Source organism: Drosophila innubila (assembly GCF_004354385.1).
Source record: "Drosophila innubila isolate TH190305 chromosome 3R unlocalized genomic scaffold, UK_Dinn_1.0 2_E_3R, whole genome shotgun sequence".
Classification (NCBI taxonomy): domain Eukaryota; kingdom Metazoa; phylum Arthropoda; class Insecta; order Diptera; family Drosophilidae; genus Drosophila; species Drosophila innubila.
Genome location: NW_022995380.1, coordinates 29,124,744 through 29,146,567, shown reverse-complemented (window position 1 = coordinate 29,146,567; position 21,824 = coordinate 29,124,744). Strand labels below are relative to the sequence as shown.

At 35.3% G+C, this 21,824-nt stretch overlaps 1 protein-coding gene across 1 annotated transcript in view; it reads left to right on the top strand.

The window, feature by feature from the left end:
- LOC117790185 (collagen alpha chain CG42342) overlaps positions 1-21,824 on the top strand; it is a 105,649-nt gene that overhangs the window by 15,924 nt on the left and 67,901 nt on the right. Inside the window, exon 3 of the mRNA XM_034629511.1 lies at positions 24-683. Within this exon, the coding sequence (XP_034485402.1) occupies positions 24-683 (660 nt within the window). The remainder of the gene's footprint in view (positions 1-23; positions 684-21,824) is intronic.

Sequence of the window (21,824 nt, the reverse complement as noted above, 5' to 3'; positions counted from 1 at the left end):
GTTATTTTTCGTATTATTTACAGGAAATCCCACAACGTCATCCACAGTTGAAATGGAGCAACAACGCATGTTGCTTGGTCATGTCCCAGCAACAGCGACTGCAACTGCAACTGCAACATCAGATGCAACAGGAGATGCAACACATGCAACTAGTCGCCTTGCAGCGCCTTTGTCATCGGTCAGCTGTCAGCAGCGACCTGCCGCAGCTGCAAGTTGCAAGGATCGACCGCGATTTAGAGTGCAGTTAATGTCCTTGCTGCAGATCGCCAGCTATGCGTTGTGTCTGTGCGCCTTTAGCTTTGCTCTCTATGCGAATGTGAGGCAGACGCGGCTCGAGCAGCGACTGCAGCGCTTGCAACAACTTGACGCACGCATTGTCGAACTCGAACTGCGCCTGGAGCAGCAACAACTCATCCATTGGCCCGCCGAGCAGGCTCAGATCATTGCCAGTCCCAGTCCCAATCCCATGTTCATCAGTGAGAATTCCTCCTCTGATCACTTGGCGTTGCACGTGCGTCGCGAACTTCATCGCCTGCGTCGCGATGTTTCCCACTTGCAACTGACGCGACGTCAGCAGCGTCGCCAGGCGGCAGAGGCAGCGGCAGCGGCTGCTGTGGCAGCGGGACAAGCACAAGGAGGCAGCCCAATTGTCAATGCGAATGGGGAGTGTCAGTGTCAACCAGGTGAGTCCCAGCATCAATATTAATTGAACAGCCAAAAATATTATATGTGATGAATCTGTAGTGCGAGGGTTACTTGGCAAATTACGCGATATGCAATGTCATTATTAACATATGAAATTAAAATGAAATTTAGTTCAAGTATATTACTATTCAAATATGCTATGAAATAAAACTGCGAGGGTTGTTCGAGCAATTATTAGAAATATTTTTTGTAAAAATCTATTTCTTTTTTTTACTTGTTTACTATTTACTATAAGAAAACAAAACTATATTAAATTGCTATGGAAAAATTATTAAAATTGACACATGAACAAATTTTTTATAAGTTAAAATAATTATTACTAGATTAGCAAGTTAGACAAAACTTCACCTCCTGTGTGAGCTTTATTTAACCTGAATGGTCATGATTAGGCATTCAGCATTAAATATTTTTTTTTAAGGTCTGACTCCAGCAGGCCCGTAATAAAAATTTCTGTCAAACTTCATATAAAAAAAACGGAAAAAATTCCTGCAGTTTTTTTATATGAAGTTCAAAGGAATTTTTATTTCTGGGCCTGCTGGATTCAGGTCTTTAACTGAATTTTTTCCTAGGTGTGGAGTCTAAGAATAGAGTCTAATAACACACCAAAAACACACCTTCGGTATGTCACTACATTTCTTTAATATTTTTCAACAAAATGTTAACCAAAGGGGAAATTTGTTTTATAATATTTTCATGAAGTTTCTGAGAAACGATTGCAATAGCTTCTGAGTGTATAAATATAATTTGTGTAATTGATCAAAAATAATTTGCAGTTTATGAAACTTGACTTTTATTTAAATTGGTTGTGGTCATTATTTTGTATACCATTTATGGCAGAGTTTTAAACAAGGCAGGTATATCAATGAATTTATTATGGCAGTATGGAAATCGAACACACTTATTTTTTAAAACGAAATTTTGATTCCAAAACTGTGACAGGTCTAACTATTATTTTATTTTGCATAAAAATTAAATAAACTACAGGTCGTTAACTATTAACATGTGCTGCATAAACAGATAAAGACTCCGCTCTTATTACAACTTCTGTGGCAACTCTCGACATTGGGTGGCGTTTATTGGCAATGCTTGTCGATTTAATGAATTACGCATTGACCGACAACCGCCTTCATTTGTGGTCTTTGCGGCCTGGCCATGGTTTGTTGCGGAATTGGTCAGACACGTCAGTCGCACACACACACTCACACACACACACACACACACACATGTGTATATAAGTCAACAAGTCATGTGCAGGCGTGAAGCCAACGCAATTTAATTATTTGCTTCTGGGCAAATTTATGGCAGTTTAGAGATTTCATTAATTGGAAAAGTGTTTTTTTTTTCTCTGCCTCCCCTTTACATAACATACGACAGCGATGGAGATATGTACATGCTTCCCTTTCCCGCTCATTGTGCAATTTGTCTGTGCTTCTTTGGTCCTGTGTGTTTAGCTTTCCGCTTTTAACTTTCCGCTTTCAGTTTGCAGCTTATTTCGCTGCTTGTCTCCTTTGGCATTGCCAAACTTTGATTACTCGGGGATTAGGCATGTCCTTTGAGTGCAGACTGTACAGAATGCCGAGTACCAGGGCTGCCAAGGCTGCCATTTTGCCTTGCGGTTTGCATAAATTTCGCTTAAAATACTTTTTAAAAACTTTTGCGACTCACACACACAAACACACACACACACACATACGTATCGCTAACAGGATGTGTTCCATGCGCCATTGCAATCAGCCTCATGCCTGACCTCTTGCTTATGGGATTTTTTAAGGACATGCACAACTTGCTCCTTGTCGTTGAGTGTCCTTTGTGCGCTTGGCGCATTAACGCAATTTGTCTTGACATTCGCACAATTAACTCATCCACTCGAGTGCCGCCAAAGCTGCTGGCAAACTTTGCAGCTAATCCTGGCCACGTATGGACCATCAACAGCAGCAGCAACCCCCTCCACAATCTCTTCTGCTTCCAGCTGCAGCTGGGAAATTCCTTGCTATATGACGCATACGCAGCGTGGACCAGCAAACGATTAAAACTTGGGATGGTTGTTGAAATAAAAGAAAATAGTATCAGAAAGCATAATAAAAGTACAAAAAATAATTAAATAAGTAAATAAATAAATTTATTTATTTATAGATAACTAAATAAATTAATAGTTAAATAAATCAATTCATCAATAAATTAATAAATAAGTAAATAAAAAAATAAATTAATAATTTGATAAATAAATAAACATAAATATCGCATATAAATAGATTGCTCTCTAAAAAGAAAAAGGGCCTTGAAAGTTGAGAATTTTTAACAATTTATAGAAATAAAAATTGATGCGTCGTACTATATAGTTTCATACTTAAATTTCGTTGCTCTATATTGATACAATATTACCATATCGGTAACCATCCCTAGACCTTGGCATATGAAGCATACGCAGCGTGGGTCAGAGCTAAATGCTCAGCGCAATTATTTAACAACTTGGCCAATTCGCTGTGATCCGCTTGGCCTTTTGTCCCTTAGCTCCCTTAGTTCCTCCCCACTTTGCTGTTCTCTTAGGGACAAGATACGACAGAAAAGTTTTCTAATCGATGCGCACGCAGGTCGAAAGTTTCAGTTCCAGCTCCAGCTCCAAGTCCAAGTTTCTTTTCAAAGTCATTGCAAATAAATAAATGTTGTAGTCCTCCTCGACTCCCGACGGCTTTGATAAACGCGTGCCAGGCGAGCAGGGAGATGGAACTGCCAGGACAGCGTTTTCACAACTCTGAGCCACACACAATAAATCAAAGCCAAAGGAGCGAGCAACGAGAAAGCTGTGCTTATCTCAAAAATAGGAAGAAAGAGATAGTGTGTAAGAGAGAGAGAGAGAGGGAGAGAGAGACTCTCTGTCTGCGGCAAAAGACTTTACAGTCTCCGCTCTTCGATCCGATGTTGAGTCTGCATATAAAGTTCGTGCCAAGGACATTGCAATAAAGTCAAAAGGATGCTTTGACTTTGGCCAAGGTACAGTTAACAGTTAAGTCGATTATTTCCCTTGCTTTTGAGTTTGCAATTGATAAAATTACTCGTAATATGACAAAGTTCATCTACGGCAATGCAATACGAGTAGATGAACCAAGGAAAGATAATAGCTGGCACAGTGGGCAAGAACAGCAATTAACTGAATATTATTACGCTGAGAAAAAGTTATTTTTAATTAAAAGAGATACATTTATACATCTACAATATATGTAAATAAATAGGCTAGTTTTACATAAAACAAATAAATTACATTGAATATTATCATGACGAGAAAGCAGCACTTAAAAATGTTTTGAACCGAACAATAATCATTTGCATATTTAAAAAAAAATTAGGAAAATAAAAGTATTAATAATATGTGTGCAAAATCATCAACAAATTAATATTATTATGATGAGAAAAGAGCATTTAACAATATTATAAAATAAAGAAAAATCATTTAAAAATTTATAAAATGTAGTAATATAAGTAATAATCTATGGCCAAAAACAGCAAATAACCAAATGGTATCTTGTTTAATAGAATCGTTTATTTTTTTTTTAAGTTATAGTAAGTGAAAATCTTTAACCTGTTCTTATTTAATTTTGTAAATATTTTGCGTATTGAATTTAAAATAAAATAAAATTTAGAAGCATGTTACTGAGTATACTCAAGAACAGAAAATATTTAAAATAATATATTAAAAGAAAATATTATATATAAAATATTAAGATAATAATATATTAAAAGAAAAATATTTAATTGTGTAATAAAAGACAAATATTTAACTGTGTGAAGAAGGTGTAACATATAAATAGAAGTTGTAATCGTAGGTGCAGAGAAAGCAGAAAATCGCAGCAAATTGTTGAGTGTTATCATGCTGATAAGGGAGTTTTTAGGGAGTTTAGTCTGTTTAGTGCCACTGTGCACCCCTATGCCGAGTGCTGTCAAACTGCAAATGACATTTGGCCACTTCTCATTCATTCTGTGCTATTCAGCCGCACCGCCGCCCATCCCTCCCTCGACAGCTACCCTCTCATCCACACTCATCGCTCCATCTCTCCATCTGCTCATCTGTTGGTGCAGCTCCTGTCTCTGGTTGTAAACCTCGATGGCTATGGGTCGATGTGCATGAAGGTTTTCCAAGCGATGACTTTGCCTCTCTAATGCTGACCATACTCTCGACTCCCCTCTCTCTCTCTCTCACTCTGCCTGTGGACAGTGTCCCTCAATTTATCATAGCCAAGCGCAAAATCCACTTTACCAACAACAACAACAATGACAATGACAACAACCACTGGACAACGTTTGACGAACTCAACGGGCATCGTTGGCTGCGTGTGACATTTTGCAAGCCAAAATATGTAGAACATGCCACAGAGAGAGAGAGAGAAACAGACACTCACACACACACACAGACACACACACACTTGGACACATGGAGTTTGCGAACCGTTAGAGAAAATGGCATATGAACTATGGAAATTCCCAATTAGATTTTAATGCGTACAAGTGCTTTTTATTCAGTGCTATTTCTCACAGAGCACTGAGACAACGAAGTCGCAACCAACTGAGAATACTCAACGTAAACACATTCAGCTCACGTGCTTGCCTTCCTCTCTCCTCTCTCTCCACCTTTCTCCTCTCGAGATGTGTCTCGTTTTTTTTTGCACAGCTGCTGTTGCTTTGGATTTGGATTTGGCTTTGACTGCGTTTACTATTTTTGCCAGTCATAAATTTCAATCACGTTGTCAGGATAACACCGAGTGGATAGACTCATATGTCTCCCGGCAACTGTTCTCCATCTCACTCTCCTCTCTCACTCTTTGCATGCGAGGGTGGACTGGTAAGAAGGCATGCCATCTTTTTTTTGAATGCATATAAATTTATTGTTCAGCATATTCCACTTTTCAAATAATTCACTTTAATGATTTAACTTGTCGGCGAATTTCTTAAAATAAATATAATGATTTCAAAATTATGTTTGTTTTTTTTTATCAATAAATACAAAATTCTGTCTGTTTTTTTAACTAAATAAATTAATTGCCAAATAACTCTTAAATTTCAATACTTAAGAAACAATAATAATATCACTTTTTTTTCCTAAAATAAATATTATAATTTTAAAATTATGTTTGTTTTTTTTTTTTATCAATTAATAAAAAATTCTGTCTGTTTTTTAACTAAATAAATGAATAGCCAAATAATTCTTAAATTTCAAAACTTATTTAAGAAACAATAATAATATCACTTTTATTTTCTAAAATAAATATTATGATTTAAAAATTATGTTATTTTTTTTTTAAAATAATTCTTAAATTTCAAAACCTATTTAAGAATAAATAATAATATAACTTTTATATTCTGTTAATATAATATATATCAGAGTTATAGTAATACGAATAACTCTCGTTTTTGGTTGAATGAAAATATATTTTATGCCGCAAATACAGTAAAACCAAATACCAATTGTGCTTTCCAGTATTTTAGTATTTAAATTTGTAATGTCCTAAAAGCTAATTGGGCTCAACTTCTTTATGCTTTTTGAATTTTAAAAATATTAAATTTTTACAGATAATTTATGTATTTGAGTGAAAATCCTTTATGATATTTTCTTAAATTAAATATGCATTAATATAATTAATTAATTAATTTCTAATATATAATTTATAAAATGTTGTCACAACACTCTTTTACCCTGTTTTTTACTTCTTGAAACTTAACCAGCCAGCAGTTGATAAATTAAACCTTTCAAAAATAAATTGTAATTTGATTTTTAGACCAAAGACTCATCAGTCCAGCCTCGTATGTGACTATGACCATCAGGTACCATGTTCACCATCCCCCAGTCTCCACCCTCTAAACATCATCATATTCGACCCTGCAGCCTCTTTTCTTGTGCGGTTTAAGGGCGTGTCAAAGCAGAAGAAGGACAAACTCTTCCTGCTACTTTTACTTCCAGTTCTTCTGCTCCTTTTGCTGCTGCTGTTACTGCTGCGTTTCCTTCTTCCACTCCCCGCAATGATTGTGGCACAGACGCTTGTGTTTTTTTGGCCTGAAGTGGAAGCCGAAACCAAATTGTTTGCCAGCAGACTGGGCCACACCTCGACTTGCCCATATCGATTGTCGCTACACATCAATTGATTTCCTTTTCGTTTTCAATTTGGCATGCTTTTCTCCCCCTTGCCAACTCTTGCTCCTCTTGCTCCTCTTGCTCCTCTTGCTCCTTTTGCTCCTGCTGGGCAGCTTGTTTATGGAAGTTGTTTGTTGTGTTCTCTGGCCATTACTGTTGGCCCATTGAATGCTCCTGGTCCTGTTTGTTGTTTGGGCCATCAGTTGTGACTTTGCGTGACTTCTGGCTTACCTGAATGTCCAAACACGCCTTGATTACCATTTAAATACGTCGCTAATAGGCCAATAAACCAGTCGACAGACGACAGACGACAACAACGACAACAACAACACAAGTAATAAGAAAAGAAACAACAACCAAAAGCAGCAGCAAAATTATTAATTAGTGAAACAAAATTAATGCGCAACTGTCGGCATTATTTGTGTGTGTTTGTTTTTTTTTTCCTGCTACAAGATTGTGCGTCTCCCACACACGACGCGACGCAACATTGGATGCCACATTTGTTGACAAATTTATTTATTTGCCATGCGGCATGCAGCCTCCCTTCAGCCCCGCCCCCTTTCAGCCCCTCTTAGCCCCATCTGTTTGGCCGTGTATTTTGTTTTATTTGCGGTTCCAGCTGCTCAACGCCTGTGGCGACTGTTCTGCGTCAGAATTCCACCATGGATAAAAAATGCCATTAAAAATAACCCAAGAGAGAGACAGAGCGAAAGAGGGATGGAGAGAGATAGCAGACTGATGCAGCAAATAGCGGCATGCTCTGAAAGAAAATGAAATGAATTCATTGGCAGCATAAAATAAATGAATTACCAGCAAAAATTTTTATAAAATTTATTTAATTCTCATTGCGATACGCATCTGTCTTTTTGTTGCGTCTGCCCCTCAATTTATTTTTAGCACATTCTTTTACACAAGAGCCAATTTCAGTTGTCCGTCAGCGAGTAAGCGGGACAGTCAGTAAGTCAGTCAGGTGAGAAGTTCATTAAAATTTAAATAACAAACAGTTCTCGTCGAGCATTTTTCGTTTTAATTGCCAGCATAAATTGAGAACGTAACTGGTAAAAATATTAAAAGAAAAATAATTATGAAATTATATTATTAAAGAAGTATTATTTTTTATGTAAATAAGAATAATTTTTATCTAATTTACAATTGAAAGCGAATGTTTCTTATACCAAACATAATAACTATATGTCACATAAAATTTTAAAATGAAATTTAAGCATTGGTATTTTTGTTATTAATGAAAAAATAATATTTTTATGAAAGTCATAAAAGTAATTGTAAAAATACCCTTAACAAAAATTATAAATTAGTGTTATAATATTATTTTAAAAAAATAATTTGAACATAGTTGTTATTTGATAATGCTTCTATTCAGGAAAAAAAAAATGATTTTAAAAATATTTAATGATATTTTAAGTCGTGTTTTTTTTCATTCAGAAGATTTTTTTCACATTTAGTATTTTTTTTAAACTCTTATTAATGTGTATGTTGAAGGCCTAATAAATTTATTTTAGTCACAATGAGTTGCCAACATTTGTGTCAATTGTGAATCGCAGTTCAAGTTCAACTGAGAAATAGAATCGTTTCTTTCTTGTAACTGGCATGTGTGTATCTTGTATCTTGTATCTGTATCTATGCGTTTTATGTATCTCTAAATCCATCTGCAGCTGCGACCGGATCTGCAACTGTCTGCGATGTTTGGTTAGTTTATTAGCCGCATATGCGCGCATTTCTTTTTTTCATTTTCGGTTTTTGGTTACGCTTTTGCCTGGGCTTGGCTTTGGTTTTGGTTTTGGTTTTTGGCTTTGAATTCGTGGTTATCGTCTTATTGCCTGTTCCTGGAAATTGAGGCGCGTTGGCTGCTGCGTAAATATTTCAGCGCCAAACAGAAATTTATTCGACTTGCGGCTCGACATTTGACAAGTCAGCCAAGTTGCCAACTCGGCTAACGATACAGTTCCAATTGGAAGGGGCGGACTTGGCAGAGGGAAGGAAGGAGAGGAGAACTGGGCGTGCAATGCCTGTAAACAGATTTCATTTTTATACATTTACGTGATTTTCAGCGACAATTCAGCGAGTAGAGGCGACATCGCTGTTGAGCGACGCACATGCTCCAATTTCGTGGCATGCCTCACGTACACGGCATCCAATGGCAACTCCATGGCGTCGCATCCGCAGTGGCAGTGGCAGTGGCAACGACTACGGCAACGGCTGCTTTATGATTTATTGCCTTGACACTGCGTGCTCTCAGTACCTTCCCCTCTATGCCTTTCCCTTTGACTTTTCCTCCGTTCCATACTTTTATTCCCCTTTGAAAACCATTGGCTGTTGGACGAGGTGTCGTTTATTATACCCGTTACTCGTAGATGACAAGGGTATATTGTATTTTTTGCAGTGTGTAAAACAGGCAGAAGGAGACATTTAATATTTATGTATTTAATTACTTTTTATTTAAGATTTGTTAATAGAATTAAAAGAAAATGAATTAATATTACCACTACAAAAGTACTATTTGGTAAGAAAGTATTTTCTAGGTCTGAACAAAAATAATCCGATAAAATTTGTTTTCATATTTTTTAAGCCTCTTTTCCAGCTTATAATTATAGAAAAAAGTCTAGAACATTACATTATTTCTTGTACTCTGAATATTTTTCTTAGCTAAATTTCCTATTTTATGATTCCTATATTTTTCTTTCTTAATTTGGATCCTGACATTTTATTCCTTTATTTAAGTCTTTTTTTTTGTATTTCCTTAAAGGAATATCGGAATTCGTATGTAGTACCAGAAGTTATATATATTCAGAATATATACAATTAATGTGTAGATACTTAATTGTAGCAACAGGTATCTTAAAGTTGAGCACACTCAACTTTAGTGTTGTTACTTGATGTCAGCATCGCATTGTTTGTTTGACTGACACACACAAAAACTACTCGTTGTCTGCTAGGAATTGTCCGTATTATGCTGCTGTTGTTTCTGTTGTTGTTGTTTTTGCTGCTCCTCGTGGGATTTGTGCAACGCGTGGCAGACACACTCGCCCATCCGTCTGTCCGTCCATCCGTCTGTCCGTCTGTCTACATTTAGCGATAAATACAAGTTTTATGATGGATAATAAATGGCTTCATTCGCGTTGACAAATAGTCGGGTTTTGTTTTCATTTGTTTCTTCCTGCTGCCATGTCTAGTCTCTGTTCCATTGTTTATGCCCTGTTCCACATCACAGGGAAAAAGATTCGGCTTCCCTTATTGCCATTGTTCTTTGGGGGTCTTCCTGGTCACCAGATAAAGATGATGTATTACCGAGGCGTCAGGCCACGTCGCCAAGTGGGTGGATTATGTTTTCAGGTAGGATTAGCAATTACGTTTATAAATAGAAATACATGCAATTTATCATCGGGCTTTTGGTTCACAACAATCTGTGCATTAAATCGCCAGAAAGTTCAGTGCAAAAAAATGCCAAACGCTAAACGGCGTTTCAATTGATGGAATGAGAGAAGTAAGGAGGGAAGAGAAGCAGTCTCGACTAACGTGAATTTTATTGCATCATTTGAAATTTGAAATCTGAAATTCGAAATTTGAATATGCCACCCAAAATCCAAAGCCAAATTATAGACATTGTTTCAATGGCCAGGCCGCTCCCCATTTTAAAACTGTGGCTTTTATGGCAAAATAATAATAATAATAACAACAAAAATGTTTTCAGCCTTTTAGGCTGCATAATTTTCACAGACACGCTCGGACAGAGATCTGATAGCACAGGCCTCAAATATTCATTTTCAATTTTCGACTATTTATGCAAATTATGTGTAAATATGCATAAAAGTTGAAAATGTCATCAATTTTTTTTATACTCGTATATGCGCGCAATCCATAAAAGCGCAAAAATAACACACATACGCCCCGTTGCGAGAAGCGAACCCAACCCAGCTCGACACAGCACGGTACGGCTCATTAGGCCTAAAATTTAGAGATTTCTACAGCGTCACGACTTGTCTGTGTTATGTTTTTAATGTTTCAATCAAATGAAAAATGGAAAATGAAAATCAAAACCTGCCATCAATGTCAGACGTTTAACTTGACTTCATCTCGCTTTGGTCATTTCAAGTGTTTTACAATCTGGTAACACAATCTGTCTATAATAAAACAGTCAAAAAGAACACTGCCAACTTTCAAACTCAGACTCTTTTTTTTTTGCCTCCTTTTTGCGGCAGAGCGAAAGTCAACATCGAAATTCCAATTCGAATCAATCTTCAACGTTTCCCATATCAATTTCATGCATTTCTTAGACAAACTTGTTCCGACAGCATTCAGCATTCTTATAAATCACCATCGATCATTGTCGTACCAAAATACATAATAATCGTTAAAGAAATAACACGCATAGAAATAATCAGTTAAAATCAGAAAATCGATGGAGAAATACGAGCATCAATTGGGTCTCATAATTAAATTTTCGGTTTTTACATCTTTTTCCCAGAAAATTCAATAAAAAAATAATTGTGTGCTGAGCAGCGTGTCGACCCTGAAAAAAAAGGGAAGTTAGCCCGTTTCTCATTTCAGCTGCCACTGTTCGTGGTGCAATGCACCAATAATCGAGCATGTAAACGAGATAAAGGGACGGGGAAAAGAAACGAACTGGTTTTAATGTTGATATATTATGCCTGGTCTGTAATATGAGATCCAAGGCGACTCGCATGTCGGGGAATCTACAATTATGGCATAAATATACATACAGATTTATATGTATATATTTATATTCCTTTGTCTTCTCGAAAGAAGCGATAAGATTACATTTCTTAGTTCAACAAAAAATTGCACGGTTAGATGGCTTTTGAAGTTAACAAAATATTGAAGGCTATCCATTGATTTGGCATGGGAATTCGAGCAGAGTCTTAGTCATGATTTCAGCTGTTAGAGAGGGGGTGAAAGTACTCAACACCTAGTGATTTTCCTATAGTTTTCGTCGTTTAGTCATAGCAAATGTCTCGCATGCTTTGTTGACATGAAAAACAGTTTTCCCATCAACTTTTCATGTCTCATATGACGCACTTTCAAAAGGTTGTCAACCACAAGAACCATCAGGTAGAAAAAATAGTGAGAAAGTGTAGTAAACTCGACTGTTAGGGACTCTGTAATAATGCTGTTAATATTAATTGAAAAAGTCAATAAAACAAATTTAAAATAATAAAATTTTTAAATAAATTAAAATACAAAATTAACAAAATTAAATTGGGAATATATAAAATATAAATAATTAAAAATAATTGTACAACAAATAAAAACACACAATTAACATATATTAAATTATTATAAATGACACAAATATTATATAGAAAATTCTAAAACATATACAGTAATATTATAATAATATCTATTATTTCCATCCAATATACCAAGTTTAGTGTATCTAGCTCTTACAGTCTCTGAAGGCTAAAAATCAATACTGATACAATAAAAATACTACACGAACATCTTTTAATTGACAAATTTAATACACCCAGTGTACTCTGAAAGTGCAGGGTCTGAACGACATATAAAAAAACACAAATAACAAATATTAAATATTTTTAAACGACACAAATATTATATAGAAAATTCTAAAGCATATACAGAAATATTATAATAATATCTATTATTTCCATCCAATATACCAAGTTTAGTGTATCTAGCTCTTACAGGCTCTGAAAGTTAAATATCAATAGTGATCAAGAATATAAATACTACACAAACATGTTTTAATTGACAAACTTAATAGACCCAGTGTACTCTGAAAGTGCAGGGTCTGAAAAAAATCGTAGTGTTGCCTGAAATTACCTTTCTTTGTTGTGGCTGTCTGATTCATCGGGTTGAGTTGGAGTTTGAGTTTGAGTACTCGTTTCTACTCCTGGCCATCCTTCGCTTTTCGTGCTAAAACTCAATCAAAATTGTCGCCGTTTGTCAATGACGGCCCAGTCTAACAGTTGACAGCGTCGCTCTACAAACTCCTCAATCCTCCCTCTGCCTAGACGCGCCCCTGGCGTGCAATTAAGTTGCGCTTTGCTTTGTGGGTTTTTCCTCCTTTTTATTTCTTTTTTGTGCGGCACGCCTTGTTGCCTCTGCTTCTGCCTCTGCCACTGCCACTGCCTCTGCCTCTGCCTCCACCTAAGGCATTTTCATTTGCATTCGGCGAAACGCATTGTCAGACATGCAACATCGTTAGATGACAACGACGACCACGACTCGACTATATACTACATACATATGTGCTGGCCACCGCGTCTGAGCCCCTCTCTCTCTTTATATCTCTATCCCCCTTTCTCTGTCTATGTCTATCTCCCTTTTGATGCATGGACACTATGGGGAATTTTCTATAATTAATATCAATCAAACTAAGTAGAATTCTATATAATTCATGATATAGATTAAGAAAATATTGAAATTGTTAATGATTAAAAAAATATTTATTTATTTAAATCAATTAAATAATATGTTTAATGAAAATAAATTTTGTTAAGATAATAAAATAATTATTCTGTCATCATTTCTATAATCAATTAGGGGCCCTGGCCCCCTGCTCGCTTCGCTCGCCAACCCCCGGCATTTATTCAATCATTTAAATAATAATAAATAACTATGTTTTTTTCTTATTTTAATATAATTTACCATTTACAATGATTCTATTATTTCGCTTTTCACAATCTATACAAAATTTGTTTTCATTTACGTATGTGAAAAATTGCTTGCTGTCAGAAATATAGCAATTTTGCCCACAGTGCGTTCGCCTATTTCTGGGTACATTTAGAGCGTCAAAGCGTTGCTTAAATCTAATCAAAATGCGAATGTGTCGTCGTTGATGTCGCGTTTTGTTGTTCAACTTGTTGTAGTAGTCGTTGTAGTTGTCGCCTCTTTACCAACCGTTTTAGCCATGTTTGTTGCTGTTGCTTTCATTCACACTCTGCCATGGCTCGATGAGGCATGAGGCATGAGGCATTCGTGTTCGTTCACAGACCGTAGGCTGATCAGTCGCCATTCAAATTACCAGCAACAACAGGCGACAAGTTTTTCAAGTGCTTTTCAATGGCATGCAACACCTTTTGAAATGTTCGTTTTTCCCCACCGTCTTGCTGCCGTTTTTCACGTGGCCAGTTTTGTCTGTCCCTCATTATTCCCTAGAAGATGAGGGTATAATTAATCACTGGAGTTGTTTGAGAGCTCGTAAACGATGCAGCTCCAAATTTAATTCATATTTTCCTACATATCTTCAAATATATCACTGGGATTTATTTTTTATTGTGATAGTCAGCATTAAAATTAAAATTAATATATTTTAAGCAGACAAATTATATTGATAAAAAATATAGCTGCAATCCATAAAATATATATATAGAATTGATTTATTATTACAATGAAAAAATAATAAATATTTTAAATATATTTTATGCAATCCATAAAATAAATATATAGAATTGATTTATTATTACAATGAAAAAATTATAAATATTTTAAATTTTGTGCTTACTAAATTATATATATACACCAAAGATTGATAGTTAAATAAAATTAATATTAATTTAATGATTATAATTATATAATAATAATTCTAAAAATATAATAACTGAACGCTTAACATTTATAACATAACATTTGCTTGATTGATATGATTTGAAAGAAATTGTGTTTCACATTTGATAGATTTCAAGTTATTCTTCAGCATAAATAAATTTTTATTTTGTTCATTTTAAAGGTTTTGTTTTATAAAAAAAGTGACACAGTTGTTTATTTTGATGAAAGTTATCTAAATAAAAATAAAATAGTGTATTAAAGTGATCGGCTTGAGAAATACAATCACTGTTTCTGGTTTTCAGAGCCATCGTTGAAAGGCTGCCATGTCTACGTCTACGTCTGTCTTGGGTTCTGTCTGTCTCTCAGTCTGACTGTGACTCGATTTGGACCGAGCTGAGGCTTTTGCGGTTGCTTTGTTACGACCAGGCTGACACTCTGCCAGTCTGTGGCTTTTGTCACACTCATCTTCGTTGCCGTTTGTCACGTCAATTCCATTGGAATTGCATTTTGGCAAGAGCAGCAGACACAGCAGACGGAACGCATGCGCTGTTGGCCAAGTTGTTACCCTGTTCCTGCCCCTCTTTATGTGGCACCCATTCGTTTGTGCCCCATCACATGATAGTGACCAGTTTGTCAAGTTGTTGCAAGCGCAGCTTACAAATTTAATCATCTTAAAGCGACAACGTCAGTTACTTTTCTTTCCTCTTGCCTCTTTCCTCTACTTTTTGCTGTTGACTTCTCTACGCTCCACTTGTATTCTCTTCCCTTTCCCTTTCCCCTTCCATTTTCCATTCATAACTTCGCAGCTCTTTTGATTCCAGTTGCGAGTAGTTCACATTTCGTATGCAAGACATCGTTGCATTCTGGAGCAGCTCTCTGCACAGTGAGGCAAAATCATATTACGAGTCTGTAAAGTGCGCTGTACGGAATATATACTCGTACATTTCTCCACCTCTTGCTGCTTCCCCTTTCACTTAACACCTCTTCTCGTAGGCACTCATGTGTGGCGCTTCTTATTGTTGTCTTCATATTTATTTATATTTGGCCTTTTAGCATCTTCCAAGTGTCTTACACTCCACAAACATCGCAACGCATCTCATTGCATAAACAGGGCAACATTTACATAGTTAAACATATTAAGCATCTGAAATGCATTTCCAAGTTGCACTTAGAGGGCGAGTGAAATGCTTAAGTAAACAATAACAACAACAGCAATAACAAACATCAGCTAAGTAATAGGCAAAGAGGTAGCCCCAAAAGAATCTCATGCGAGCTCCTAAAATTTTTATAGGAATTATAAAAATTATAAATATAATTTAAGGAAACCAAAATCGGTATAAAAAAATATGGAAGCAAAGACTTAAAAATTTAAAAAGAGAAACATACTTACAAAAAATAAAAATGACATCGAAAAATTTCATATTTATTTATATAAAGAATACTTAGGCTTACTTTTTCAGACTTTAGTTGAATTTTCATCTCCAATTTTTTAAATTCATTTTTATTTTAATTAGTATCGAAGTTTATTATTGATTTTATTTAAGAATATAGGTCATAAATAAATTTCTTTATTCCAATTTTTTTGTTATTTTAAAACCTTACAAAAATAAAAAATTAGTTAGCTGAGAATTAAAATATAATATTATTTGGTATTCTAATTTTAATATGTTAACTACTTTTTTATGTAGTTTGGATCAATTAAAATCATATTTCAATTTATCTAGTTTTTCCAATGTTTTTGGGGATCATTCCATTCAAAGTTTTATTCATTATGGCCCACTGTGCACTGTGACATCCATCGATGTAAGGGCAACGTTTATAAGCTGGACCAATGCCAAAGCATTGTCAATTAAAGTCAACACTCCAACAACAACAACAACAACACGACAATTATAGACATAACTAGGGTCGTCGTCTTATCAAAATCAACAACAACAACAACAAGAACAACCCGAATAACAACAACAAAGTTGCCCGCATCGCAAAGAACCTGAGAAAAAAAATACAAATAGCAGAGAATCACATTTATTATGTTTAACAAATCCAAATGGCGTCAACGTTCTGACACCTTCAACTTGCAGTCTATGCTGAGTTCAAGATACAGATACATATATACATATACAAATACAGATGAAGATACAAATATGTATCTTTGGTTCTTTATGGCTGTGGGATGCAGCTTAAAGTTGTCACTACAAATTGGTTATGCTGGAAATGGGTTTCAGCTTGGGTTTTAGACTTTGGGCTCGCTGCTTGATTAAGCGCCATAAATCTTCAGGGTCATAGCTTGAGATACATTTGTAACTAGACCAAGAAAGGGTCGCACCATGTGTGCCACCAAATGAAATCTCTTTTCAGCGTTTTGTTTCACAAAATGCGTGTAAGTTATTCGTATTATGTTAAAGAGTCCGATTCTCATCGAGTTCAACGCCTGGCAACGCCTTTTGTATCTGTATCTATGCTATTGTATCTGTAAGTGCGCTGCTCTCTTCACAGTCTCAGCTTCAGTCTCACATTTAACACTTTATATAATTTATTGTCATTTCGTAGCTGCTATTCACTTTGGGCCTAGGTTTTTATTTGTGACAGGCAGCTGTTAACAAAACGGTTTCCACATAAAACTCACACCTTTGTGACTCGTCGGCATAGATACATTTGGTTGCAGTCTGCAGCTGAAGAAGTATCTGCTGAGACTCTTCTACTCTTATTGCCATCAAGCCCACTCAAAATTCAGATAATATGTTCATTTTCTTTCGGAGAACGTCTAGAAGTTGCAACTGAGTCAATTATGAATTCTATTTCGTTCATACGTGAGCTAATTGTGATTTAAGTAAGAATTTCTAAAAGATATTCCACAAATTATATTAAGTATGCAACAATAAGAAACAAGTAATTTGAAATAAAAACAAAAAAACCACATTAATAGAAATTTAAGATTAGGAAAAATAATAACTGCTTATAGTTAATTAAATTTGAATCGAAAAAATAGCAAAGGCAAAATTTTGAAGTCAGAAAAAATAGCTGGAAGTTTAATAAAATATTTTTAATTTCAGCTTTTACATTTCTTTCTACTACTCTTTAATATTTTGCTTAAATTGTTGTAAAACTCTTAATTGGGAACCAGCAAGAAAACATAACATTGTAATAAATAATACAAATTAAATTAATCAAATATTTGCTTTGATTGAATGGAGTTAATTAACCAGTTGACAGCACAGTGACTGCCAAAAATTAAGTTCTGCCTGACAGCATGCAACTTGCCTTCAATATTCACCCTTAAGGCTCATTAATAATAATCTCACGTGTAAACATTGTTGCACTCTCTGTGCCCCTTTGTGACATTGTGTCACCCTTCGTTAATTGCCGTTTGTTGCAACTTGCAAGGCTTAAAGCATGCCCTTTAACAGTTTACCTTATTTCTCACCCCTTCTCAATTTCCTTTTCGCTGCACTGTGGTCTTTTTGTTCAGTTTAGCTTGAAAAATTCCTATTTTGATTATTTGGAAATCTAACTTAAAAATATATTTGGTAATATAACTGAGTAATCTCGCTATTTATTTTAAACTGTTTGTCCTGACTGACTGATATCTGTGCAGCCCAAACGGTAAGACCAAGAAGGCTGAAATTTTGACACAGCATAACTGAGACAAATTCAACGTGCAATATGACGGTTTTTTGCGAAATTCGAACTGGAAAAAGTTAATTTCACACTTCAGGAAAATTTTTAGTATACAAAAAATTGAAGAGCTATATGAATACCAGATTTAGTAATTGAGACTGTCCAATAAATAATGAAAAAATTTGATCGAAATCAAATTTTGATAGTTTTGGAGACGAAAACGACCACTGTGCATTGACTGTTATTACAGTGCGTTCGATCTCTTTGTGGCAGTGGCTTTTGTGCTAGAATAACTCTGTTTACATTCCTGTTAACCCACCAAACGCACACACACACACTCATCATCCTCATCTCAGCAAATTCTTTGGCATTGGGCTCTGGGATTTGAGATTTGGGCTTTACCTTTCAGCCATTTTTCTCGTTTCCTTTTTCGAGGCCTTTGTTGACGCTCTTTGCATGTGCATGTCAACGAGCTTAAGCCGAGAGACGCCTCTGCAGCCACAACCACAGCCAGAATCACCGCCAGTATCACAGCAGCCTCCGCAATTGCCTATGCAACTGCCTAGACCATCACTTCCTGTCCCATACCGCTTATTCCCTCCTTGTTTTCTCTCCATCTGCCTACCGCATCGCCTGTCCGTCTGTCTGTTTGTCCGTCTGTCTGTCCGTCTGTCGGTCTGTCTGTCTCGCCGCCTCGTTGTTCTCCTTTGTGTGCGATTTTGAGTATCTTCATCGCCTTCAGCTTTGCAAAACTCGTTTGCATATTGTCATAATTTCTGTACTCACACACAACACACACACACACACAACCTTTGTGTGTGCCTCTTTGCCGTTTTTGTTTAAACAGCTCAGTTGAGTTCAGCTTAGCTCAGCTCATTCCCCTCCCTTTCCTTACCTTCCCTTTTCTTTTGCTTGCCTTTTCCACAGCACCATCAACAGTTGCAGTTGCAGTCGACGCCGCAGTCAACGTCGTGTAGTTGTTATTGCCACAGCAGCGCCGTCTGCCATTTGTGGCAAATGTAGCATGTTTTATTGTTATTCTGATTGCTTTTATTGTATTTTTAAGCCGCATTGTTGTGAGCCAAAAGCCGCCCGCCTCTCGTTTACAAACGTTTACCTTACTTACCCTTTAATTTCTAATGCCAATGGGTATATCAATGCGGTCGTTCAGCTGGTCAGCTTGACTTAATATTAAAGAAAACTACACACATAAAAATAGAACAAATTTCAACATAAAGAATATTTGTATTACATTTTTAATTTTTAAAATAAGACAGTTTTGAGAAAATAGGACAAAATAAAGTCAATAAAGATTTATATTTATTCCTTTGTGTCCAAGTGCTACAAGTATACAAAATACTAATCATTTATAACACTAGTCACTACATTCAGTTACAAGAACTTTGAATTTTTAAAAATAATGATATCCACATAAAGTCTTGTTTATTTTTCTCTTAATTCTATTTATTAATATATATTTATTATGTTTCTGAAAAATGTAGGTCGTATTAATTTTTTATAAGTCGTTTTTTACCAATAATATTACTATTCAAATTTTTTTTATTTAACGCTTTTTAGGTTCTCAACAACTTTTTTAAGCTATAGGTCGTTAAATTAATATATTTCTCACAAAACTTAGAATTTTCGTCCAAAAATTGCATTGAGAACCGATATAATTTTTTTTGTCAGTGTAGTGTATCTGTTAGATACTTGTTTGTGTTGGCCATTTGCTTAACGGAATGCAGGCAGCCGTTGCATTTGGTCGGTAATTTGCCATTTGCATTTCCCGATGTTGATTGTCCATTAGCGCGTTCAGGCGAACATCGAGTGCCTCTTAAGCGTTTCAGTATCTGAGTATGGAAGAGGTGTCTGATTGCCAGACAGTCAGTCAGTCAGCCAGTCAGTCAGGCAAGTCAAATGCAGTTCTCTTCACGTTTTCACAGGTTTTGGTTCATTTGCACTCGTCTGACATAAAAATCATGAAGAGTAATTAAGCGTGTATCCGTCCTTTTTAAGCGATTAAGATGAGCCATGTCTATATAGATACAGATAGAAGTACCATATGTGTTTCACTAAAAGTGTTAAATTAAATACTAAAGGAGAGACAGAAAATTAGACACACTCAACAGGGGAACTTTTAATGGAAAAATAAAAAATATATAAAATCAGAATTAGAAAAATTAAATAAATGTGAAATGAAAAACTATGAAATAATATTGAGAAAATATGTAATAATGAGTTTATATGTAATAAAAAGGCATTCGCATGATGAAATTTCTTAATTTATAAACTTCGTATTAAATCAGTCTGTCAGTCAGTCAGTCAGGTCAAACAGCTTTATAGTTATATTAATATATTATTATTTAAAAATAAAATTAAACAGCTTTTAGAAAATGAAAATACTTTTATCTTTAATTAACAAACTAGATTTTTTTTAAATTTAAATACTTTGAATGTTTTTTTTTTTAAATTTAGTTTGCTTTCTTTGTGTCTGCTTTCTTAATATTTCTATTAATTTTTAATAAAGTAGTTCATATAAAAATAATTGAGGATTCCCATGAGTTACCTAAGTACGTGTCTCACATTTCCCCAAACAGATGTTTCATCAAACATGCAACAGTTTTCTGCTTGCAGCTTTCTGTTGCAGTTGAAGGGAGCAACTTGTGGCAACTCTGACTTGTTTAGTCCGGTTAATTAGCAAGTTTTGCAAACTGCTAAAAAGTTGAGCATTGTTTGTTGATTAGCGAGAGAGCCACGGGCACAAATGACCGACTCTCTAATTAAAAGGTACCACGCAACAAACGAAACAAACAAACAAACAAATTTTAACCGCCCACCTGGTTACGCCCTGGGGCAGGCAGCATGTGTGTGTGTGTGTGTGTGTGTGTGCGTGTGTGCAACGTGTGAATTTCCGTTGCAACAGCAAAAACTTTGTTTTAACATCATCAAAATTTAACAATTTTTTTCGGGAAATTTGTATAAATATTACGATAAATATTTTCTGTCATTTTTTTTGTTGGCTTAAACTTTAAAGTAGAAGCTTAAACTGTTGACCTGCGTTTGCATATAAAAGATTATAGCCAAAAGTGGAACCTGCATTTTAAAATTGATTGATAGGCTCAACAAAGGGTCATGATTTCCAAGAATTTATTAAATTCTTGGTTCGTGGTAAATACTTTCTTTTTTTTTTGTATATTTGTCTGGGCGTGTGCAATTTTATTTAATCTCTTATACAACAGGGCCATAATAGCAATACCGTTAAAAGAGTAAGCGGCAAAAAACTGAAAGCCACCAAATACACAAAAAAGTTTCTGCCAAAAAAAAAAGGCAAACAACAAATTTGTTGACTGCTTTGCAAAAATTGTGCGCGGTTTAAATTTGTTGGCGGCTGCAAAAAAAAAAAAACGAAACAAAAATAAATACGAAAAAAAGGCAGCCAACAGAAATATTTGCTTAACTGCACAACAACAAAAACAACAACAACAAGAGGTAACCGCTTGGCAGCTAAAAATTGAAAACTAGTTAAATATTCGCGGTAACCTAAAGTAGAAGTAAAACGTAGAAGTTGAAAGTAGAACTCCAGTTTTTTCCTTTATTTATGTTGTTTATTGATTTGCTGTTCAATTTGCTTGTAGCTTGTTGTCAGGGGTTGTACCTATTGTTGTTGCCATTGTTGTTGCAAGTGTAACCCAGAAATGGCAGCCAGGCGCAGGCAACAACAATAGAAATAGAACGTAGCCATAAATAACGACAATTGTAGCTCACAACAATAGAAAAATCAACTAAAATGAAAATAAATACAATATATAAAAAAAGGACTTAAACGACAATA